This window comes from Anser cygnoides, chromosome 2 (assembly GCF_040182565.1).
Source record: "Anser cygnoides isolate HZ-2024a breed goose chromosome 2, Taihu_goose_T2T_genome, whole genome shotgun sequence".
Lineage (NCBI taxonomy): Eukaryota > Metazoa > Chordata > Aves > Anseriformes > Anatidae > Anser > Anser cygnoides.
Genome location: NC_089874.1, coordinates 4,521,853 through 4,548,218, shown reverse-complemented (window position 1 = coordinate 4,548,218; position 26,366 = coordinate 4,521,853). Strand labels below are relative to the sequence as shown.

At 39.5% G+C, this 26,366-nt stretch overlaps 1 protein-coding gene and 1 long non-coding RNA gene across 3 annotated transcripts; one reads left to right on the top strand and one right to left on the bottom strand.

Moving 5' to 3' along the window:
• Positions 1-25,739, top strand: LOC106036873 (growth hormone-releasing hormone receptor). 2 transcript variants are annotated; one of them, XM_048062440.2, is made up of 13 exons: positions 1-157; positions 6,920-7,022; positions 8,533-8,640; positions 9,834-9,934; positions 13,020-13,117; positions 14,854-14,986; positions 15,813-15,966; positions 16,909-16,969; positions 17,719-17,788; positions 19,408-19,499; positions 20,100-20,229; positions 21,081-21,122; positions 24,899-25,739. In XM_048062440.2, the coding sequence occupies exons 1-13, from the start codon at positions 101-103 to the stop codon at positions 25,019-25,021; spliced, it is 1,272 nt and encodes a 423-aa protein (XP_047918397.2). In that variant the 5' UTR covers positions 1-100; the 3' UTR covers positions 25,022-25,739. The 2 variants fall into 2 exon arrangements, with proteins under 2 accessions (XP_047918397.2, XP_066847499.1); XM_066991398.1 differs by lacking the exons at positions 1-157; positions 6,920-7,022; positions 8,533-8,640 and adding an exon at positions 8,661-8,918.
• On the bottom strand, positions 16,141-20,783 carry LOC136789994 (uncharacterized). Its single transcript, XR_010829031.1, has 3 exons — positions 20,073-20,783; positions 18,888-18,971; positions 16,141-16,817 (listed from the first exon to the last, which is right to left on the bottom strand). It is a non-coding gene; the product is annotated as an uncharacterized lncRNA (long non-coding RNA).
• Positions 25,740-26,366: the final 627 nt, after the last annotated feature.

Here is a 26,366-nt window from a genome sequence, read left to right as displayed (position 1 = left end):
TGCTTCGGATCAGCAACTGATGGAAGAAAGGGAAGTCAAAAAGAAGTTGAAAGATGCTAAGGAAGGCTAAAGAAGTGAATTCCAACTCTTTCTTTGGAACATGGACTCTAGCATGTTATACCACTGTGTCCTGTATACCTTGACTCTTGCAGTGTTTGTGAGTAATTGCATGAAATTAGCTTTTTCATCATTGTTTTTCAATAACTGTTTGTTTTCTACTTGGAGCAGACGGTTGGATAGAGCTTTATTTCTTTGAATGAGTGCTTTTTCTCTTTATTTGCTTTGGATTCCAATTAAACAAGCCAAGATGCTATGAAAAGTGTGAATAGCGGCAGAAGGGACACAATTTGTAGGATCTGTGTATCAACGCATTTCACTGCTTTCTTATCACACACTGGCTAAGGAGAAACAACATAATCGGCATAAGCCCTGTTTGTGTGTGTGCGTGTAGGCTTTAAAAGACAGTAACTAAGTAGAAGAAACTGGAATAGAGCTGTTACATCACAGCAGCTGACTCTTGACAGTTTTCTTAAATTTCACAATATGCCGTCTTATTAGTTATCACTTCATCTGCCTTTTTGGTGGAATATTATCTAACGTGAGCAGCTGAGATACTAAAGGTAAGAAATAAGCTGAATCAGCAGGGTTGCTTATGGCAGAATTAGAAATGTCCAGTGCCATTAAATAGCCTAGAGGTCTTGCTGATATTTAGCTTCTGGCAATGATTAGAAAAACAGCATTCAGGATCACACAAGTATCAGGGAAGGTATGTCAAAAGTGGGGGAAGGATATTTGATTTTCTTCTGAGACTAATGACGTTTTCAGCATTTTCCTTTTGTTATACTTCTGCTGTACCCTTCCCTTTTTCCTGTGAATCATAACCCAGAGAATCTCTTCTGTGATGAAGCATTTTGCAAGGGATGGCACAGCAGCCTGTTCTTTATGGATCAAGAAAAACAAAGCACCTTGAAATGACTGAAAATACTTTTTGGTCACGCAAGGGTATGGTTTCATTTGCATCACCTGCGTGACACACTCTGCTTCCCTGTAGTGTGAGTACGAATGCTCATAAAAGGAATATCAGGATCCAGTGCTAATAGGCAATAATATCACTGAAGGTCTCTGTAAGAACCTGTCCCATTTATGCAAGAGAAATAGCATTTTCTTCTACATAGTCATGCTGGTTATGATGGGATTATGCACCGATTAAACACCACACGTTTATGTATAAGTGTATAAACTAAATATCCTATTGTGTATTTGCATATCTTACTGTAACAGAGGATAGGCAAACAATTGTTATTTCGCCTAGCAAATGGTGGAAAAGCAGACATCTCTTTTCATTGTTAGCGTAACTTAACAGCATGCTTTCCTTGGAAGAGATGAAGTCAACTTTTGGAGAGGTTTTAAATGTTTAAGAGGCTGACTCTCACCTTCTATAAACTGAGGGTTTTTTTACTGTCATCACTTGTGTGGTGCTTACTGTAATGTGAAAAGAATGCAAATATTGAGCCATTCTGATATATATGACAGAAAACAGAGGAGAAGTAAAAACAAAGCAGTAAATTTTGCACAATGCTATGAAAAAAACTAGAATAACAGGGGAAAAAAAAAGCTTTCCTATCTGTGCATTTCATGCCTCTCTTTAGAGCATGATCTGGTACAATTTGTGTTTTTGTTTTTATTGCACTAACAGGACTTTCAGCTGGGGCCTTCTGACAAAGGCAAAGATTTGCTTGATTTTCAGAGGTTATGCTAACCCATAGCTTCATTAATACTGTAACTAAGGGATGCAGCAACTACAAATTCATCTTCTATTTGGAACATATCAGTGTTTACTTCATTTTCAGTTTCAGTCTTCCCCATCAGTGGGGAGAATTGTGGATACAGTTATTCAGGAGGGCAACCTGAAATATTAGCTATGATACTCTCAAAAAGGAGTTTGGCTCTTGTTACACAATTCCTTTAATTTTTGCCCTTCAAAAAGGATTTGGGGAAATACCCATTTCCTCAGCATATGCACGTGAGCACAAGAAAAGCACTTATATTTTTTCTAAGCTGTATTTATACTCTAAGTGATAAGCTGGCACACAGAGGTGGATCTTGCCAGCCAAAACTCAACCTACCACCTCCAAAAAGGAAGTAGAGCACTCTGTGGGTGGTCAGGATCCGGATCCGTGAGGGAATCAGGGTCAAACATGGCCCAGGTTTACTGGACAGGGCAATGGGGACAGCACTGGGCCAAGGTCAGGCCGAGACATCAGTGAAGCCTATGGCTGGGCAGAGCAGGGCTGTGGTGGAGCTTGTGTCTATCATCCTGTAGCATCACTGGGGCAGGGGCTGAGCTGAAAAGGGGTCTTGGGCACATGTGGGAGTCCCCAGGGCAGGCTGGGTAGAGTGACTAAGGGCACTGACATCAGCTTAGCTTTGGCATTAAGCCATGATTCCTTTATTCTTCATCGAGCCAGTGGAAACATGAAGATGCAGCTGACTTTTCAACACGTCCTTAAGAGGTGCCTTGCATCCAATGAGTTTGCTGTCCAATAGGCTGTGTCTTAATGGACAGTTACGGATATTCTGAGAATGCAAAGCTGTTGGAAAATCATGGCCCTCTAAGAGGTCCTAAGCTTGCCCATCAGTAATGCCAAACAGTAGTTACTGTGGGGAACAACAAAAAATCTTTTAAAAGACCAGCTCCAAAGTTGATGTCTTTAGACTTTCATGAACTTGGGGTTGTACATCCCAAAACTGCCTTCCATCTGTTCTTCTTCTGTTTTCTCCTCTTCCAAGTTTTGCTAACAGTTACCAAAATTCATCAGGCACATCCCATTTTTTTGCTTGAAAGCTGCATGTGCAGATACAGAACGGTTTCACACTGCATGACTATGAATCTTCTCCCCAACCAAGCCTTACTGGGATACTTATTCTCCTGAAAAATGGGAAATGAAAATTATTCAAGTTTCATAGAGATTTGAAGATGCTTTCTAGATTAACATTTTAACCTTTAACAATCTTTAAAAAGTGAGCAATTCATTGGGTGGCAGCACAGTTTTAAAAGCATTTCAGCTTTGTGAAATGTTTGCAGCTAATCACTTTGCAGAGAAGAATCTGGGTTATAGATTCTAGATTACAAATGGGTGGAAGAGGTGTTTGGAGGTCGCTGACTCAGCAAAGACATCACATGAGTGGATGTATTTGATTGAAAAATCTTCAACCTTCTCTTCCCACATCAGACATTATTCTCTCCTGAGCATGTTCCTTAATTCAGCAGTGTCTTCAAAACTGTCATGCTTCTGTTAGGTCAGATGCCTATTAAAGTCTATCAGAGAAGTAGCACTTGAAATCTGTCCATCTTCATGGATATAAATAACCATGAAGTTTACTAGAACCTCTATTTCATGTTTCCTCTACTAATTTAGAGAATTCAGAAAAAGAAACAAGCCAAGTTTGGATTCCTGTGTTGTCTCACCTACCCAAAACAAGAGGCTACCTGTTGTGGGAGAATCCATTCTCATATACCATAATGGTAACCATTTTGTTGAAGAGCCTAAAATAAGATTGCAGTTATTCAGGGCTGTGCCATCAGTTGATTGAGAGAGGCATCTCTCCTGAGGACAACTCAGCTCCTAGGTAATCTGAATGGCCCTCTGGCAGTGCTATACAATGAAAGTACACAAAGAAGTCAGTACAAACTGAAATACCAAAACTTCCATTTAAACGCTAGCAACCTCTTTTTACTGTGAGGGTGTACAACACTGGAAGAAGCTGCCCAGAGAGGCTGTGGAGTCCTCATCCTAGGGGATACTTAAAACTCAACTGGATGCAACCCTGAGCAAACTGCTCTACATAGACCTTATGTTGTGCAGGGGGTTGCACTAGAAGATCTCCAGAGGTTCCTGCCAGACTTAACCAGTCTGTGATTCTTTGATTTTGTGATCTGTGATCTACAGAGGGAGCTTCTGTAGGGACAATCCTAAGGCAACTGAACCAGCAAAATGGCAAACTAAATAACTTTAGGGAGTTTCATTTCTTTGGGGATCCTACAAACCAATAACATGGCTTATTATCATTTGAGCTACCAGGCAAAATAGCTCTGCAGTGATGATCCGTACATGAGTCTGCATAATGCCAGTAGCTGTAGTTAAGTGGGATTCATCTGACTCAGTGCTGAAGCCCAAAGTTAGTGAGTAACAGTGAATTTAACAGTCAGGGGAATCCTAGTGAACTGAGACTAAACCATAGCTCATTTCATCGAAAAGTAAGTGTATAAGATAATTCAGTTGATCTATACACAAAAATGCTATCATCTCTTGTATATTTTCATGAAAGGAACCAAAAATGGCTGGATGAGATAATGATGTCTCTGTAGGTATAGAAACCAAAGGGAGATGAATCACGTATATGCACAGTTATTCTTTTCTGAAAGAATGGCTCACACCTCTACCCCGTGATTTAATGCTTCCAGAGATGGTCAGAAGGGTAGAAGATATAAAATGGGATTAAGCAAGTAAATCTATAAATGTTTTGGTTTGTAAACTAATTCTATCCCTTGTTTCAGATTAGTATTCAGAGCTGTTTAAAAGTATAGTGGTAGTCAAATGTTCCAAGGGTACGAATATACCTAGAACACAGCCCAGGAGTGGGATAAATATTTTCTGTTTATTTTGCTTTCGTCATAACAGATCTTGTACTCAGTGTTTGTTTAAGCAATAGTTACCTTTGACTTGAGTATAAACTGTGAAAGCATCGCTTAAGATCAAGACTTCTTGGATGAAGTGGTAATAATTTAAATACCTGGCACTTGATCAGCCTCACCTTTTTATTTCAGAAGCATATAGTAAAGTGTTCTCACGAGTCTGGAGACAGACAGAAAAAGATTTTCTGGACTGGTGAATAAGCCAAACATTCGTTGTTCTCACCATGAACATTTCAGTGAGCAAAGACAGTTTTCACAGGCAAGATCTAGTCATTTTATTTGCCAGGAGAAATAATTTAGGACTGTACAAATGAGTACATTTATTGTGTGCTGAGATTTTTCTGGGCAGTTCACCAGTCCAAGAGAATGCTGTGAAACGGTTTTTCAGTAAAATGGGATGACTGTTTTTACTAATGACTAATAAAGCTACTTTTGTAATAGCTGCTGTACGTGACATGTAGTGAGCTTTTCAGCATAGATGAATTTCACTGTCCAGGGTGAGTATAAGGAAGAATAAAATACATGTTGACATAAGAAAAGCTATCAGATGAGCAGAGGTGTTCAAGACAGATCACAGTTTTCTTTCATGCTGCCTACCACTGCATTTCTTAATAGCGTGGAGAGGAGGGGTTCCCTGGAGTATGTGTTTTTACTGATGATGGCTGATATCAGTGAGCATCCCACGCATCAGATCTCCACCTCCTGGTGCTAAGCCAAGAGCTGGCCTCTGCCCCGTTCACTCATAGTTACCCTCCTCTCACATACACCAAGCTTCATTTAACCTTGAGTATCGAGCTTGCGTTTTCACTGCTGCCTTGAACTGATCCATGGCACTGCTGTCTGCCAGTTTGGCAGGAAAACAACAACCTCCTAAAAGTGCAATAAATGGGAAGCAAACAGCTTCTTGAAGTGCAGAAATGTGGATACATGCCATTTCCAACTGCCTGGGTCCAAACCCCAGGAGACCAAAGGCTCTGCAGTTAATCCAATATTGTCCATAAAAGCAGGCTGAAAGCCTTGAGTTTTCAGCCAATAAGCAGTTCAAATGATCTGCAGATCCACTTGCGATAAGGATATTAGCATGAAGGGGAAACAATGCTTATTGGAACTGATAGGACCTGCCCTCTGAATGACCTGAAAGTGAGCTATTTATTTCCCAAATTCCCTGAATATTAATCTTCCCTGGATAGAACAAAGCTGAGCCATATGCCAGCCACCTGCTTACCATGTAACTCTCATCCTGAGTTTATTTTCTGTTGTGTGTATCTGTGTGTTTATATCTATATCCACACCTACTGAGCACACTGGCACCTACGGTCAGGACACCCACAGTGACTGTGTTTTGTAACAACCTGCTGCAGACGGTGTCTTTTGGTGGCCAAGGTTACTCTGGATCCCTTCAAATTCTCTTATGGTGTCCATGTAGGCACACGTCTAATAAAGACTGAAACAATCAAAGGGATGCAGCATTCACTGATGTTAAAACTCTAGATGTCATTTTTTCCTCTACGCCATCACACCAAATCAACAAATGCTTTGGTGCAGAATTTTATTCCAAAGAAGTTTTTGTCTCCCACCCAGTGTAAAGAAAAGCAGATGGCAGAAAGAAGAGATCAGATTCTTTCCTTTTAGAGCAAAGAACTCATTCAGAAGACAATTTTACAAAAATCATGTGGTTTCAAAATGTTTATTTGGAGATTGGCAGGGATGTATCTATGCCCAGAAGCAGGTGGGCTCTGCAGTATGCCCTCCACCGTCGAGAAAAGGAGTCTGTTCAAGACCACTCTAGTTTCTTGGATCCAGATTTGGTGGGGCTAAAGTCAGGGTGCAAATTAAGTCCTGCACTCATACCTGGGCCCTAGCAAAGATGCTCTTCAGTATGAATGTAACCAGAGAAATGTTATAAACTTCCCAGGGCAGAGCTGTAGCTATCATCCTCTGACAGCTATGCTGCCTAAGGATTTGCTCTGAGGGACAGTAGTACAGCTCAGCTGCCTTTGACAGAGCTCTGCTGCGTTCACCTGCTGTGAACATCACGGTTTGTGCAGAGATACTGTCTGTCAGCAGGCAGAGCTTTGTCTCTTTGGATACTAAGCACTAAGCCAATGCTCTGTGTCCTTAACGCAGCTTGTTAGCTGCATGTGTAGGGCTAGATTTCATGGCTGCTCATGAGATCCTTCCTGAAACCTTCTTCCTAATCAGCTGAAACTCCTCTCCCTGTAGGTTGCTGGGAACGTCCATCCAGAATGTGATTTTATAACAGAGCTGAAGAAAAAGGAGGCTGAATGTCTGGAGGAGTCAGAAAGGCATGGGAATACAACAACAGGTATCCATGAGTGGTAGATTCAATAAGTGACAGAGAAGCAACACCCTACCAAAATCAGGATACAGCCATGCTGCCAATGCATGTTTGAATGTTTTACTCATTGTCCAACATCCCTGGGCTCTACTCAGCTCTCTTCCACCTACTCCCATACCTTCAATTCTCTTTTCTTTTTCAAAATTTTTTCACGTCCAAATGTGGACAGTCTATATAACTTATGTCTTTGTCCTATTCCCTCCGCCTGCTGAAGATCTTCGTCAGTGCCATGGTCAGTTGGACTGTGTGCACCTTCAGCATGTTTGCTGACAACACCCAGCTGTGTGGTGTGGAAGGGAAGGGATGCCACCCAGAGGGACCTGGGCAGGCCTGAGAGGAGGGCCTCTGCAAACCTCATGAGGCTCAACAAGATCATGTGCAAGGTCCTACACCAGGGCCGGGTCAATCCCAAGCACAAACACAGGCTGGGCGTGGAATGGGTTGGGAGCAGCCCTGAGGAGAAGGACCTGGGGGTGCTGGTGGATGAGAAGGCTGATATGAGCCGGCAACATGTGCTTGCAGCCCAGAAAGCCAACCGTGTCCTGGGCTGCACCAAAAGCAGCGTGGGCAGCAGGGGAAGGAGGGGATTGTCCCTCTCTGCTCTGCTCTTGTGAAGCCCCACCTGGAGCCTGCGCTCAGCTCTGGGGCCCCAGCACCAGAAGGACGGGGACCTGTTGGGGTGAGTCCAGAGGAGGCCACGAGGATGCTCAGAGGCTGGAGCACCTCTGCTGTGGAGCCAGGCTGAGGGAGTTGGGGTTGTTCAGCCTGGAGAGGAGAAGGCTCCGGGGAGACCTCACAGCAGCCTGCCAGGGCCTAAAGGGGGCTGCAGGAGAGCTGGGGAGGGACTCTTGGTCGGGGGTGTAGGGATAGGACAAGGGGTAATGGCTTTAAACTAAAACAGGGTAGATTTAGATTAGATGTTAGGAGGAAATCCTTCACTCAGAGGGAGGTGAGGCCCTGTCCCAGGCTGCCCCGAGGAGCTGTGGGTGCCCCATCCCTGGCAGTGCCCAAGGCCAGGCTGGATGGGGCTGGGGGCAGCCTGGGCTGGTGGGAGGGGTCCCTGCCCATGGCAGGGGGTGGGATTAGGTGGGCTTTGATGCCCCTTCCAACCCAAACCGTTCTGTGATTCTATGATTCTGACTAGGTGCTATCATGGCATCATACTTTTTAGTGGAGATGTGCTGACCTTTAACAACATGGTAACCACTTAACAGGAACCATAACCTGGTCTGTCTTCCAGCAACACTCTTCCTCCCACTTCCATAGCACGTTGTCATTTGTTGCATTGTGTCTGAAAAAGGCATCTAACTAGAGTAAGTAGACATCTGGAGGTGTTTATCTTTCACTATAAAATAAAATTTGAGAATTAACTATTTTTATAAGAAATGTAAGGGGCAGAGGATCAAAGTTAGAAAAAAAATCTTTCATTTTGCTCAGATATAATTAAGTTTAAAAATATATTTCACTTTTATCTGAGGTTGCAAGAGAACCTGGGACAAATTATTGTGCTGGCCAGAGGCAGATGCTGGAGAGACTCTTGCCTTACCATGCCCAAATATCCTCTTTCACTTCATGAAGGAGACAGGTGATGTACTCTTTTGATTGTACTCCTACTATTATGCTGCATGCCTGGTTTTCTAATAACGAATAGTAAAGACAGACTACTCCAAGCTCCTGTTCAAAGACTTAACTACACAGCATGCAATAAGATCTGAGGGTGTTTTGCAGTCCATCTCACATCTCATGCACTATGTATAACTGGATATAATCCCATAGACGATGATGAGAACCTGAGCCAAAGAAGACTGAAATCAATGGAGTGATTTCCATTGGTTTCCATGAGCTTGAAGATCAGCTTGCTTGGTAAGTTCTCTACAGAGCTTGCAGAGGGGTCATTTAGGTCAGAACTTAAGCATGGGTCTTTATGAGGTTTATGCTTTGATTAGTGTGGGATGAAATCAAAGACTGAGGAATGAATAATGTGATTGTTCTTTAAGACCAAGGTTGGAGATACAAAGCAGAATTTTGTCATTAAAGTAGCATATGTGTTTGGTCAAATGCAAGACTGTGCAAACTAATGCCTTTGTGACTGTTTGCTCTCTGGGTAAATGTGGCCAGGAACAAACTGCAAGCCCATAAGGAGAAAATTATCTTCCAAGAGAGATCTACATTTGGCAGTTTCACAAGAAAAAGAAACTGCAAACCCCAACCTCTGCCTCACCCAGAACATGCTAGCTATAAATGAAGGATAAGGAAAATCCCTTTCATCTGTGTACCTTCATTTCCTGCTCTGGGATTCTCTAACTTATCCTTCATCTGACTCATAAATCTTTCTATGGAAATCTACTGTCCTTAGAGAACAAACTACTTATTCCAGTGTCTGATCATCAAGGAAAGAGTAAGCCCCAACAAAGATGACAGTGAGAAGGGGTACATTAGAGGGGTGAGCTCTGAATGAGTCTTATGGGGCAGTGCTTCCCATTCTTCTTAAATATGGTTCCTTGTCTCTAATATAATTTCATCCTTGTTCCTTCACCTCTACCTCTGTCTCCTTGGTTCTCTCACTTCTTCCTGCTGTTTATCGTCAGAATTAAGCTAAAAGTTTTGTACCTGACTAACTGGATGTACACATGTAAAGTTTCCTGTCAGCTCTGTGGGATAAGGGAGATGGTCCTCTTCTCCTAGTATAACCTCCATACTAGCAAGAGATCTTATCCTGGCTTTTATTTTCTGCATTATGTAGCTCTTCATTCATAAAATTAAGTGTTTCTGTTTCAGCTGGGACAGTAAGAAGAAACTGCACAAAGAAAGGCTGGTCAGACCCGTTCCCTTCCTATCATATTGCTTGTCCGGTTGAAGATGAGATTCCCCTTGAAGAAGTAAGTTTAATTAAATAAACATATGTGAGTGATGTGCTGACGTTACAGGATTCCTTTCTATTCCTGAAGACCACTAGGGAAGAAAACTCAGCTGAAGCTAAAATTTCTTACCAAGTATGGAATGTGATTCAAATTTTACTCCGATCAAATATTTTGGAGAACTACTGATGACATTTTTTTTTTCAGGTATAAGATTGCAATGAAAATAAAGTCATCTGCAAATTCCATGAAATCATGCAGTCCTGTTGCACTTGCTTACAGATACTACAGTTAAGGCTATCTCCCCAAATATTCATAAAATACGGATTAAGACATTTCAATAATACCAATCAGCAAGACAATTTTGTGGTATCACAGCACCAATACAGAAAATGTGTTGTTATAACATCACTATTCCAAACTCAGCAATACCTAAGGACAAGAGGGGTGTATGATTTCTCATCCTGACTAACATAAAATATCTACTTCAACAAGGAAATAAAAACAAAGAATATTTTAAAACCTATATTTGACATATTGCTTCAGCTAGATTTGCACACTCAGAGACATTTAGAATTTATCTATATAAGAAAAACAAAAATAAAATAGTTTTTGATCTAGTACAGATGCAAAAATATTGTATATATATTTTTTTTTTCAGAGAAAAGAAGCCAGATAAAATACTGAAAGATACATAATTTAGTGAAAAATAACACAATACTAAAAATTATTAGAGTTATATAAAGTCTCCGTTGGTTTTAGCTGCTGTGGAGAAAATGAAGAATAGCTAAGTGGAAAGAATCAGATTATATGTCCACCAGGTTAAAACTGATAGGAAGGAGGTAGGAATATTACATCCTTAAAAATCAAGTTGTACTGTCTAACTCTAGACCTCTGCCCCCTCCTTTGTACAGGCTAAATTGCACTTTTGTTTTTATCTTTACAAGTAATGTGAATACTATGTATGTATGTATGTATGTATTTATTTATTTTGCCCACTAACATTTATACTGTAGTTGTCTAAGTCCATTCAACTTGCAGGAGGGAGCTTACTTTATGTGCTTATGGAGAAATTTCTCTTGTCTTCCCATTACTTTCTGTACTGGTTGCTGTCATGCTGTTTAACTCAGACTTCCTTTCCAGCCTCTGAGGGACAGTACCTGCTGCTTACCACGAATAACAATTCCACTGAAACGCGGTTCTGCTCTTCTCTTTCTTTCTTTTATTACTTCCCTGCATTTCTAGTGTAGAAGCAATCCTAAATGAGTCTACAGATTTTTTTTTGATTTTTTTTTTTAAGCAGTAACTCACATTTTACCTTTCGGTAAACTCCCCATTTGTATGTTTATCTACTTAAGGATTTGATTATTGCTTGCTATGTTTTTCATCTTTGATTTCTAAGTGGAAGTTGCCAACTAAGACAGGTCCAGCACAGTTTTGACACAGTTATGGAGCAGTGCCTAGCAGACTTAATGGATAGCTTTGTAGCTCTCAGGACCTTCTCTGATCTCTGGCTTGAAATGTGTGTAGTCAGATACATGGCTAATCATATATAATTCACAGTTCATCCACAAGACAGAAAAGGCCACTGTATAGTTTCCATATCATTTAACTTTACCAACCTCAAATAAATAAAATAAAATAAGTCTGTGCAAGTCTAACCTAATGACTACACGGTGGATCTACATTAATGCTGTGGTCATGATCAGGCGTGAGCTCTTCAAAGAAATCTCTGGCACTTTTTGCAATTTCATTTATACTGAGACATGTTCTGAGAAAGGCTGATCTGGTTTTGTATGGATGACACTAAACTGGAAGACAAATGCATGTTGCACATAGTGTGCTCTGAGCAATAAGAAAAGTCCAGCCTACAGGACTTGGCTGACTACCATGGCTAGTCAGAAATGCACACAATGTGCATGTTGGGTCCTCAAGCACCAAAGGCTTCACCCTACTAAACCAAAGCTATTGCCTTGCACCCCTTACTAAGGTAGGCATAGTGATAGATTATTTTTCTTGCTGATGGAAAGTGATCCAGCCTTATTTTATGAGATTAATTGCTTTCTGGATGTGCTTGTTTCCCTAAATAGAAAAGGAGCCTTCAAGAAATGGAACTGTGTTAACAACCAAGCAGCACAATCCTGTGACCACGGTCTCACACTGCTCATTTTACTATAGACTCAGCTGCTTATACTTAGAATGTTAACCTTTAAGTACCTAAAATAAATGAAATAAATCCTACCAGTTGCAGCCTTATAATGACCTTGGTGATACTTAAGGCTCAAAACAAATGTGTCCTTCCTCACAGTGAATGTGATTGCATGGAATAGCTGCATGGATGTTAGGACATCAAAATATTGAGCTGGGGCTCAAGAGACACACCACATGAGTTCAAAGGGAAAGATCTGCACCCTAGAGCTTATTCATTTTGTTTTCTGCTTCCATGCATGATAGTTGAAGTCAGATAACCCTTACTCAGAGATCATGTCTGATAGAGGTTCCATTTAAATGGAAATGGATTGTGATTGACACTCAAGTAAAAGTTGAATATGGAAGCAAGCAGAAAGAGGAAATAATACAACCCCAGGAAAAAATATAAAACTAACAATAACAAAAAAAATGGAAAAGACAATAGATGGCAAAATTCTAAGTAAGGAAACAGAAAAAGAAAGTGGAGAGGCATAAGGAAAGGCTTACAGCATTCTGTATTCATCGTGTAGCCAGCTGCCAGAAGGATTATGCTTCCACTACTGCTGTGCAGAAACACAGTGTGAAATAAAATGTTTAAACAAATGCATGAGTTTTTACAATGTTTTCTTGGAAAACTCAGTCTTTCAGGGTTTTATGAATGAGCTTGAAACCATCTTAAACAATAAATGGTTCTTTATCAAACTGGGCAATATCCACGTATCCATAGAATGGGTCTTCATAAAAGAAGCATTAATGATTAATTTCAGTTGAAATTTGCTGCAGAATTAAAAGGAACAAAAGAGGCACTCAGGGGTGTGAACAGATTGGAAGCATCAAATAAAGCAAAACTGCCAAAATCATTTAAATAGCTGTCATTTGGCTGCAGTTTATGATGGATCATTCTCTTCTTTTATAGCAATCCTACTTTTCTACCATAAAGATCATCTATACTGTAGGATACAGTGTATCTATCACCTCACTTATTATTGCTGTGGCAGTTCTTATTGCGTTCAGGTATGTGAAGTTATCTTCTAACTTGATTCATTTAAAAGTTCTTCATATCTTAGTTTGTATGAGACATTAGACATAAAGTAATAGAAACAGAAATTCAGAAGAATAAAAATAAAACTTTCAGGCAGTATTGGTTTAATCATATTAAACTGAGGGCTACAAATGAAAGATTATCAGAGAAACACAGAAATAAGAAGAATCAGAACTGTGAAATAAACCTTGGCTGTTTGCTGGCAGAAGTCATCAACTCAGATCCTAAAAACCAATACCATATATTTGCTTGCTTTAGCTGGAATCAAGTTAATTTTTGAAAAAAACATGTATTCTTGCCATATGTGGACTCAGTAAATTTGATATTAATAAGAAGAATATAAGAGACCTCAATTCTGAGTCAGTGCTCCTATGGCACTGTATATATGACTATTGAAACATTTACAACAAAAAACATACTTTGAAAGTTAGGGTCTGAATTTGGCAAGTTTGGTAAGATCTCTTGCCCATTGAATTGCCCATCTATTAGATGCTCTCATGTATAATGTACAGAATTTTGAGCAAAAATTATTTGTTTTTTTATTTAATGTAGATTTGATGTTTGCTGATGTAAGATTTATTTTATGAATCTATATTTGTTGCATTTGTGCAAAACTGAAAAAAAAGTACTAAATATATATATTATTATTATGCTGTAAGAATCAGCTTTCTCTGGGGAAAGTTTCTTGACCTCTGCAGCTTCCTAACTCATGTCTGGAAGTCAACAGATTATGTGTATTGACATCTATTCTGACCTTGAGAAAACAAACCAACTCAAATAAGGGGAAAGAAAGAAACAATTGACAGAAAACAACTTAGCAATAGGGAGGAAAGAGTTACAGTTCAACAATGGGGTTGGCATTTCAGTTCAGTAGTAAAACTCTGCACACTCTGAGCTTTTGGATTAGGTGACCCTGAGATTACTGGATCTGGAGGGAATTCAGCTTTTAATGGGGCTCTTCGCTAATTATCTAAAGTCTTCAGCTCCAAATGAAAACTTGAAATTGCATAACTCCCTCCAAAAGTCTGTATATAATAACAATAAGAAAAAAAAAATCTGAATCTAAACATTTAAAGATGTGCCAAAGATGTTTTAAAGCAATTATTCATTTAATTCACATGAATAACTTTGGTAATCTAGGGAAGTATTCTTTAATTCTGGATAAGGCAGCCTACACAGACATTTAATGCAATTTAACTCAACCACAGTATTTTGATGTGTAAAAATCTTGCTAATCATTACTCTGTGCATTGAGAAAACTTTCTAGTTACTCCAGAGTATCTCTGCATTCTTTTCTTGGGAGTGATTTAGCTACAGTCATAATTATATTGATGGAAATGATTCTTCAAATGGAAGTTTCTTTTTGCCCCAAAATAATGCCAACTAAAAGACATCTCAGCTCAGGCACACTGAACACATAACAAAGCTGAGATTCTTGGAATCTGACAGACCAGAAGCGACATCAGGCCAACAAGGAAACCTCACCTAACAAGAGAAGAGATCAAAATGTAGACTGTGGGTGAATTGCTTTACATGAGGAAGGTTTCTGTCTCTGCCTGTTTAGCAGAAAGAGCTCAGTGAATTAAAGTTTATTTTCTATACGTACCTGTGAGTACCTGAGATAAAATAAGGCTTTATTGCATATCTGAATTATTGCCAGCACAAGTCAATGAATTACCTCAGAAGAACCTTTCTTCTTTTCTTCCAGGAGGCTTCGCTGTCCCAGAAATTATATCCACATACAGCTCTTTTTCACTTTTATCTTAAAAGCCATTGCCATTTTCATTAAGGATTCTGTCCTTTTCGAAGAAGAAGACATTGACCATTGCAGCTTCTCTACAGTAAGCACATGAAAAGGCATGATACTCTGGTACTAGATGTTTTTACATGCCATCTATATATGGATTCACTTTTCATTGTTCCTTTTACTTTTTACTACCTTTTTTTTTTTTCTGATGTGGTAGTGAACACTAATTAATGCAGTAGTCTGAATCATATTTAGACCATGCTATATTAAAAAAAAAAAAAAAAGTAGTATAATTATGCTGTTACCCTTCTATGATCTAAAGCCTAAAACCAAAGATCTCTGAATATCTTGTAACATCTTTTTTTAAAGATGTTTCTTCTGGAAATTCTGGATTTCACCAGAAGCTCTGAATTGTAGACCACAGGATATGCAAGATACTAGGCAATCAACTTAGCTTTGGTTCAGCCACATATATTGGCAATAAAGAGGTTTTCAGACAGAAGTTTATCAGCTGATTCTTCTGCATTGCTCGTGGCCACACAAAAACTTGAAACTGAGCATAAGGTGGGAAAGTGAAATATGATGGGTCCTAGAACACGCTTTTGTCCAAAGGCTATTGAGCATTTGAGTCTACTTGTATATACTACACTGAAAGTGGTGCATTTATGGGAGAAATTGTATGCTTGTATTTCTAGCAGAGATATAAAGCAAAATACAGAGATTCCAAGCTACTATGATGGTTAAAGTCTTATTATTCAGAATGCCACATTACATTTGATGATCTCCCTTCAAACATGCCTGTAATTGTGAGATCTTATTCTTTTTAGATCTCAGCCAGAATTACAGATGCTTACTACATCTGCAAATCAAAATTATGTATGCACATGTAATGCCAAAACTTTGACTTTCTTGATCTATAGACTGAATGCAAGATCTCAGTTGTTTTCTGTCACTACTTCATGATGACCAATTTCATGTGGCTGCTGGTAGAGGCTCTTTACCTAAACTGTCTACTACTCTCATCCCTTTCTCATGGAAAAAGATATTTTTGGTGGCTGGTTCTATTTGGCTGGGGTAAGTAAGGACTTTACATGAAATTAATAAACACAAGATGTTACAAAGGCTTTATCCATCCAGTAAAATATCCTAGATGTGGAACTGAGTTTGCCTAACTGAAGTAGCTAGCAAAAAATAAAAATAAAAAAGCAAAGCATTGATTTTGCTTTTATTTTTACATATGGAGTAGTGAAGAGCAATCAAGATTTTAAAAGTATAGCATTAAAGTCCCTGTGAAATATGTAGAAAACTAAGTACACTTGATGATCCAAACCAAGTGACTGCCAATATAAACCTGCTGTGTAAAGGAAAAATCAGAGTACTCCTCCCTGAGGATATATGGCAGGTGAACATACTTGCCCAGGGGGAATTTTTGTTCAGTTCGGAAAGGCAATCCATGCTTGTTGATGCTAAGGTTAAGGTAGGCGTTACAATTAAGAAGACTGAATTGCTCTTTGTGTTTTAGGAGATTTTAGGTGCCATCTTAGGAAAGTTTAAGGTATCACAGTCTGCATTCATAAGCTGCTCATATTGCTCATATTGCTATTACTTGAGGATTTGACAAACAATACTCACTAATATTTTGTCATGCAAAAAGCACACAACAAAAACATGGGTTTTAATGTACTATCTGCATTCAAGTGCTAACTTCAGGTAAAATCACTCATGTGAATTGCACTCACGAAGGTAGGAAGCTGCAAGCTCAGGCTTTCCTGGCAGCACTGCATCATGTGCGAAGTAGCTTCTGTATCCCTTTACATCTTCACACTGATGCATGATCACCAAATAGTCAATGCCACAACGTGCTTCATTTCATCATGGGTATTAGTAGACCACAAAGGGTAATCCCAGTTCTGAAAAAAGGTGACCTGCAACATCACAGTAGAATTTCAGTGGAAAAGATTTGGATTATCTGATGAAACTAGACAACAAAAGTTTTTTTGTTTAATTGTCTGACAGGTTTTCCAACACTTTTCACCCTTATATGGATATTAGCAAAATTCTACTTTGAAGACACGGAGTAAGTCATTATTTCTTACATTATTCTACATACATAAATTATATATTTAAAATTATGATAGTGATGAAGGCTCATGCCATTTCAATGACACGGGAAAATAATATCAGTATATTACACACCTTTCCTATTCCTACATTACCATTTAGATAAGTGCCCGAGGTGGAGTTCTGAATTTCCATTCCAGTATAGACATAGTGAATAGAGATTTACAGTGTCCACTGGAGCATAATATGGCAGTGGTATTGTAATTGTGCAGGACATGCTTCTCAGGAAGCTGAAATACTTATTTCAGCTGCAAAAGAAAAAGGTACTCCAATCAGATAAACAGAGTGAGAAAGCAAAACTTTTGGAGCTTCTGATACAAAATACCTTCTGATATTTTTGAAGGCTGGAGTGCTCATTACTTTACACAAACAAAATGTTTTTCATGTCTTAAATAAGTGTCTTTGAAGAACAAAGTTGTATCTTTCTATCAGTCATGGCATCATCTGTTTAAAACTTTTGTTGGAATTGTTTCATCCATGTCTCACTTAAAACTTCGAGAAAGCTCTGTATCTTTTTGAAAAGGGCAGAATAATCTATAAAAAGCAGGTCCTGTACAAAGCAGAACTTAAATATCTATATACTTGCACTATACCGACACTTCCACGAACATGTATCTCTTAAGAATTTTACTGGCACTGCTATGTGGCGTCTTGACTGTAGTGATTACACACATCTCTCTTCTAAATTTGCTGTTATTTTCTCAGATGCTGGGATATTAATCAGGGCTCTCCTTACTGGTGGCTAATCAAAGGACCTATTATAATTTCTGTTGGGGTAGGTACTTCTAACTCTGCCAACAACAGTTGTAAGAAAAAATGACTTTCAAATGCAAAAAAAAAAAAAGTTACTGTTTGCTAATTTTATTTTTTTTTTAATAAGGAAGAGGAATGGTAGAATTTGTTCTGTAAAAATATTTTATCACTTACCTACAAACAATGTAGGCCAAAAGGAGGTAGAGAACTGCCCTCTCCCTATCACCCATAGCAAACACTGTTCAAAGAAATGGAAGTTTTCATAGAATTTTCAATCTGATTGAAATTAATGGCAGATGTGGGGTTAAACCATTCTTATAGTATATGATAACAGAATTTTTGCCTAAGAGTCCAGAATCAGACATAAATTTCAATATAAAATTTCAAAAGCAATAGTTCTTTTCACAGGTGATAATAATAGTTCTTGAGCTTGACATAAATTGAATAAATTGATGGGCCTTAAATGATTATGGCATGATTACTCTCACATGTCATTAAGCCCAAGGAATGTGTGAGACAGCAGCTAGTGGACGGCCTTAAGACCATCTATCATAAGATTAATCATAAGATTAATCATACTATCATAAGAGTAATTGGAGGACAGATGCATACAAATAAGGCATATATAGGTAAACAACAAGCATGGAGAATCTCAAGGTGAATTCTGGTCATAATTTACTGTGTTTCAATAAAATACTGTATTTCTTTCTACCTCCATTAGTTTTCCGCTTACTAATGCCCACCTCACATTCACTTTTGGAGTTAAGAGAATTCAGGGGATCATACTGATGATATTTCTGCTGGAATGTACTTAAGGTATTACTGATGGATAAAATGAGATCTTCTGGTGAAATATGTACATTCTTAGGCAAAATTAAGCATGTAGCCTCCCCTAAACAAAATCTGGTGTCTATGGACACAAAATGCATGTGGAGAAACTCTTTGACTGTGGAGCACTAAGCAGCTCCATAGACTTTAGTACAGCTGTGTCAAAATGCAACTGGAGAAAATTATCTTTGCAGGTTAGGATTGACCCTAGCTAGCTTTGGAGCTGAGATAATGCTCCTCAGCTTTTTTCGGAGTCAACAAAGACAAACAGGCACTTTTGGTATGTGACTCACCTGACAATAGATGTTGATGTTCAGAGGAGATGACAGATCCCCAAATCCACCTGAGGCTCTATCGATTGGCTCACACTCCATGGACTACAAAGGGAGAACAGGGTGATCAGACCAGATGCAGCCATGTCATTGGAGATATCTATACTTAACCAGATGATTCTACTAATAATGTCTAAAGATATTAGCCAAAATTTAATGCAATAGCCATCTCAAATGAGAATGAAAAAGATATGAGCTACAAAAAAAAAAAAAAAAAAAAAGAATCGCACAAGATATTGACAAAAATACTTTGCTTAACAGAGTTAAATTCTCAAGCTTTCAGCCTGATCTATTTCTTTAAGAAGGAATGCAACCTATTGAGAGGCTTGAATGCTGCCAACAGGGATTATATTAATCATCTTACACACAGGTCTCATTGAAATGGTACAAATTACATAATTGAAGTCAAATAATGATTGTAATTGAAAAGTTTCATATGAGAAAGTAACCCTTTTTTTTTCCCAAAAAATATTTTAAACAGGTCAATTTTGTCCTATTTATCAACATCATCAGAATTTTGCTGAAAAAACTAGACCCTAGACAAATCAACTTCAATAACTCATCTCAGTACAGGTAATGTATGGAAAAACAACAACAAAAAATAATTTATCAATGATTTAAGTCACAAAAGTTTATATCATCTGTTCTAAACAGGAGCACAGATCCAGTGCCAAAACCAGGCTCAGTTTGACTGGCATTTAATTTTAGAAATTCCCAATGTTACCCCATTCCTAAGGAAACTAGTCAAAGGAGTAAGTTGTTTTCTAGAGGTGTCTTTCTCTGGACGTGGACTATACAAGGAGCCTGCATATTACTTCCTCTGTATCTGTCTACAAATAAATGTCAAATTTTCAATGGCTCAGATAAGTCAAAATATATTCTACTGCTTGTGTCTTTCTGAACTACAGTCACATTCAGAAAGAGTGAATTACAAAATACAGTAAGAAAAGTCATGAACATAGTATTGCCAATAAGGCAATAAGGATGAGAAAACTCTTTCCAGATATTTTCTCATTATGCTTTCCAGCACTGTCATCCCAAGAGATAAGAACTTCACACCTAGACATTTAGATCCCATTTTTAACTTCTGTTCATCACTATTATGTATTGCATACATTGGTCTTTACTCTGGAAAAATAATATTACCTTACTTCTTCTCATGCCCCGTGCTAGACGTCTCTCAAGGTCAACTCTGCTTCTAATTCCTTTATTTGGAACCCATTATATTGTCTTCAATTTTCTTCCGGAATATACCAGCCTGGGGGTTCGGCTTTATTTAGAGCTCTGCATTGGATCTTTTCAGGTAAAATCACTGAGGAATCTTCAGTTCCTTCGTAGCAGATTTTCTCATTTAATCTAGTTTCTATATGACAAATAGCAGCAAACAAAAAAATAATTATATACTGAAGATAATGTCTCCTCATGGTTCTTTGCTGTGTTACAAATTTGAAGATGTGACCCACATCCTATCTGGCTGTAGGTTAGACTGTATGTTTGCATGTTTTGTCAATACAAGGCCAAGTCTTTCATATTCATGTGTAAGCTTGACATTGGGTTAACTTCAGACATTTCAGTTCAGTTTTTAACTTCAGTTAACTCACTGTGTCAATCCCATACAATCCATCCTATACAACTTATTCTTGAGCCTCCTACTTGGATCTGTTCTTCACTGTTAACCAATAATGTAAGAAGAAGGTAAACTGAATAAAACGACGGGGTGTTTAGTGAGTATCTGACCACATAGGTCCATTGACCTCCTAGGATTTTCTTGGCTTTATCTCAGTTCAGAAACTTAAAAAAATATATTCAGCAGGCCAAATTTTATCTCACCTGATATAATGGCACAAAACTTGACTTAAAAGCTGTAGGAGCTTCTTAGCTGTAGAATAGACATGCTTTTGTAAACATAACCTGGGAGTTTGTCATATCACCTGTTCTTGTGAATTCTATGGCCTTTCTGACTTGGGTGAAATGCCATTAGCTAGCTGATTATCTGACTAGCTTTATTGCTGATACATAAGAAATTTCTAAAAATACTCTGACTAAATTGATTCACATACACACTACTATCATGGATTCAGATAGCGCACGTGGCTTTTTCAAGCTGTGCTAACACTTAACTGTTGTTTTTTGTTTGTTTGTGTGTTTCCTCAGGGGTTTATTGTAGCAGTTCTTTACTGTTTCCTGAACCAAGAGGTAAGGGAACTATATTCTTTACAATATTGATTTCACTGACAGGTTTATAGACTTCATAATTAGTATCATGCAAGCAATCATAATCAAATCTTTCAGTTTTGCAGAATTGTCTGTTAACAAGGGAATCAGTGAAGATTAATTTCGTTTAAATTATCTTCATGTGAATGAAGCCATCTAGTGGAGAAACGAGCTATTCCATCAAGCCTTTTTTTTTTTTAAATCATTTCTGCATGCTTTTGTACTATAGTGGAGCTTGGGAAAGCCATTCTAGGTCCAGACCTGACAGCGCAAGCTGGTGCAGTGAAGCAGTGTGACCTCCAGTTTCTAAATGACTAAACTGTAAATAATGTTAAATTTATACAGATTGCCAAGTACCAAAATATTATTTTCTAGTATTTTAGTATGCTCATGAAACTCCCCAGTATTTCCTTGCATTGATAAATATGTTTTTCCATGTAGAATATTTAATCCAGAACTTTATTCTTAATGGGACAAGTATTGTTCCACTTAGTTTAGTAAACAATTCCATTTCTATAGTCTAGACATTGTAATAAGGATGCATCTTGAACTCTTCTGTTGCCTACATAATTCATTTATCTTCCCTATTTTAGAAGAAATTGAAAACCTGGATTTTTCCCCTCTTTTCATAATACAGGGTAGCTGAGATGGCTATTTTAAATTGTGAATGAGATTCAGTTTCAGACTACACTGGTCTGCTGGTTTCTGTTAAGTGAGGTAAAGAGCAAGGCCTTCTCCTCCAGCTGCTCCGGCCCAGCACTGCTCCTGCATGGCTGCTGGGCCCAGCCTGGTGCCTGGGGACCTGGGATCTCTGCGCAGGCTGGAGGACACAGTTGCTGCTTTTCCCTTTGCAGGCCCAATCCATAGCAAAGCTGAGCACATATCCTGGAGACACACGGACACACACAGAGACCAGACACTGACACAACCGGTCACACAGGCTGCCCCAGCCAAGGGCTGCCTTCAGTAGCAGTGACGCACAACACTCATGCAAGCCATAGACATAGACAGTTGAGTCCCCCTCCTCCTCTTGGGCTGGTAGAGGCAGAAGTTCACTAGTTCAGGCACACACTCAGCACTCTCTAGGTTCACAAGCACACACCTATTTACAGATACTGCACTTCTGTCTGTCCAGTACCCCTGCACTGATCCCAAGCTTCCTTTCCCACTATACAGGTCACCTATCCCCAGATAGTCCAGCTTGAAGCTCATGGGTTCCTCGAGTACCATTGCGGCCCCTCTGTCCACACAGCACCCCTGCATGGATCCCAGGCCCCTTACTTGCTTCACAGGCTGCCTAATCACTGGCTAGTCCAGCTTGAAGTTCACTGCAAACATGCAGTACTCACACACTTGTCCCTCATACACCCCATGCTCACAAGTTCCCTTCGTTGTACCAGCACTGACCTCACACACGCCTGATACTCTGGGCTGGACCTGAGGCCTCAGCTACTCACAGGCTAGTCCACGTTTGAGAAAGACAGACACTCGGCCATACCCCGATGCCCAGCAGCCAGCACTAGGTACACGGGCTGTGACCTACAGCCCCCCCCAGCCACCAGTGCAGAGCCCCACACGCACCTCAGAGCTTTAGTGAGTCACTCAGCAGTTCCCCCCCCAGTAGCTGGTTTGGGAATACACACTGCTCCTGCCCCAGTGGCATGAAGCAGAAGACCCCCAGTCACTCCAGTAGGTGAGGCTGGGTCCTCATTTGCTTCAGTAGCTGGCACCACAGTCTGCAGGGCCTACACCCCTGGCCTGACTCCAGTAGTTGGCACAAACTTTCACTGACACACACACAGGTCTTACCTGTAGTTGGCATAGAGTACTTGCACTACACATACACTCAGGAGAGAGTGCAAATGAACAAAGTGAAAGTTAAGAAAACAGTTAATGAGGAAATTCAAGAAGCACTGGGCTTGGCTAGACATGTACACTGGCCCTCCCTGTTCTACATGCAACCAGCACTTATCCTACCCTTTATCTACCTATCCCCACCCTTCACTCCTCCTGCTCCCCTTTTCCCATGCACAACCATCATGGATTTGCAGTGCTCTGCACTTTCTGCCCCCCTCCCAGTCTAGGCACTCTTGGTTCACATCTTATCAGCTGCAAGGTTCATCCTTGCCAGAAGTGGCACCTGTAGCTTGTTAGCCCACCGACTAGCATGACAGGGAGGCTTGTTTCTTGTGTTTGTTTCCCAGCTTAGAAGTCTTCAATCAGATAACTCTGCTGGAGTAAACTTGCCTACATTCTCACATGCTCTCATAAATTAATGTGACTGACCATCATGTCCCATCACTTCCTTCCTTTCTTATTATCCCTTGTTGCCTTGGAAAAGGTCCTTGATGAGTTACCCTTAAAGGAGCACTCTTCTACATACACTTTCTACCTGTTGCTCCTAAGAAAGGAGAGTTTGATTCATGTATGCCACCCCACAGGGGTAAGACTGTTTTTGCTCCCACAGACATACCCCCTAGGATGTCAAACGTGTGTTTAGGAGGTGAATCCTATTCCTAATCATCACAGTCAGTGCAGCTTAGAGAAAGATTCAAATTACAAAGTGCAATCATCTGTGTTAGAGAGAGATGACCAGCTTTTAGATCCCTCTGGTTTTATTGACTAGATCTCCATTTTCCAATGTAAAGTTTACTTTTAAAGATTACTTTACCAGTGTATTGATAATCTCTAGTCTCTTCTGATGATAGTCTCCACAATTTTACATCCAGATTGTTGTCCCAGACATACAGCACTCCAATGTAGATATTTCCTTCCTATCAAGCATCTGGGAAGGCACATTTCTAATAAGAATCAGATGCTAAAGCAGGCCTTAGTTGCCAGTCTGGACCCAGTGTGTGTTTCTGTGAACATGACAAGGCATGGCATGCATGCTTGTCAACAACAGAAAGAAAATGATTGCTGGTGTCTTTTTCCTCTTGCTGTCTTAAATATCAAAGTAGCATTATTTCTTAGCCACAAATTGGTGAGTGTAGATTAAGGAACTTGCTGGAAATGTTACCGTTCTAGAAACAGATGGGAACAAGAAGACATCTCTTAGCAATTGGGAAGAGCAAGCAATGTGGAGACAATGTGTTTAATTGTGTAGGAAGTGTTGGTAACGCTGGAATAAATTTCCAAAGGGATATTAAAAAAAAAAAAAAAAGAGGCAGAAAGAAGATACTGAAAAAAGCTGAGAAAATATTCTATTGGTGGAGAAAATCTTTTTCAGTGCTAGAGAGTACACCAAAGTATAATTACTTTGATGGGAGAAAGAAGTTCCTTCCTTCCTTCCTTCCTTCCTTCCTTCCTTCCTTCCTTCCTTCCTTCCTTCCTTCCTTCCTTCCTTCCTTCCTTCCTTCCTTCCTTCCTTCCTTCCTTCCTTCCTTCCGTGTGACAGCTCTAATAACAGCCTTTGATTGTTGGGCCCAGAATTGTTATGGAGAAACACAGGAGAGAGTGTGTCCTTAATTCTTGAATGCTAGAGTTGGAATTGTTTACTGTTTTCAACATAGGAGACCAACTCTGAGCTAGCCACGTTAGAATTTTTGTCAGAAGTCTGGGACGGGCCATCTGAACCACTCTATGTACTATCCTAATTTTCTGTATCAGATAGAAAGGGAGCCCAGAGGAGCTAGCTTGTTCTGAAATGGGAAGAGTAATATTTTACCCTTCTCTAACCACCCTTTGTGTCTTTCCTGTTTCTCACCAATGTCCTCCTTGAACAGTGTTTGTTAATAACATTCTCCTTTCCTTTTGAGGTGCAAACGGAAATCGGTCGGAGGTGGCATGGTAAGAGATACGGACTTATGCCAGTTTGGAGAAGGACAAGATGGACTGTGCCAACCAGTTCTGGAGTAAAAATGACTACATCTGTGTGCTAAGGCAGCCTCAGAAGCTGGAGTAATCATGTATAGAAGCCTGATTAAGAAAAACAAACCAATAAACAACAATAAAAAACTCTGAGGATTACAGCTTACTCTGAGCAAACTGGAGGAGAATCCACTTCTGCAGAAATTCTGCCCAGCAGCTGTCTCTTGCAGAACAAGCACTGCAGTGATGTATTAAAGACTGACTGGCTGATCAAAATAGCCTTCTCATGGATAAACAGCAAACACACATATCACCTCTTTTTGGTTCCCCCTCTACACTCTTTTACTAATGAACATATGAGCATAATGTGTCTGGGGAGTGGACACCAGTAGTACCCTTCAGTGACACTATAGATGACCTCTGGAAACTGTTATTCAATCTTTACACAATGGGAACTGGAATCTATCCAGCTCGTTCAAGCTTTGTTCCTTGTTTTGATTCAGTAGAGATGCAAATAGGAAACCAAATGCATTGTCAAACACATGACTAAAAGGTCATCTTATATTGTCTTCTTATATTCGCTCTTTAGAAGCAAAAAGACTCAAAGTTGCAAGCAAGTTAAAAAGAAAAGCAGTAAATTTGTTCTGCACAGAAAAAGAATGAGACTTACAGGAGAAGGGCTAGGGGAGCGTTAGGAACACTGCTAAGTATTTTCTCATGTCTGACTGTTTTTGCTCTCCAGCGTTGTAAAATATTCAGAAGCTTGGGAATAAACTTGCATTTCCAGTGTTTGTGCTTGAGATTATTTTATTTTTTATTTTTTTATTTTTCCAAATGGCTGTTGTAATCTGTAGATGGACAGATTGATTAATTTCTTTGCTGGGAATATCAGAGTTTGGAAGGGAGTGAGAAAACCTAAACTGTACTGAACGGTGAGGACCATCAGGCCAATACATTTTCACTCTGCTCTTCAGGACATTCCAGTGAGCTGCTAAGTCCTATTCAACAACAGAAATGGTAATATAGAAACATGGAATTGCCTTCCTTTCTGCTTTGCTGTATCCAGGTAATTACAGCTAGTGTAATTATAGCTAACTGAAAGAAGTGAGATGTTATGCTAGCTAGTTTTCGTATAAAAGCTAGATGCCAAGGGGTGTCTTCCTTCCTTTCCATTTACATTTTTTTTCTCCTTGGTTCTTCTTCAGTCTGTGAAAAACACAGCAATGTCTGAATTCACACCTGAGGGTGGGAGAAGAGTCTGAAAGAGCAGGGGGAGGAAGGTTTTCATTTCCACTTCTTCAGGGACTCCTTAGAACACAGATTGCAATGTGGGGCCTAAGATGTTTATGTTGGTTTTCTTCCCATTTCCAGAGGGATTCAAGGTGAGCTAGATGGAAATGTGTTGAGCAGCTGATG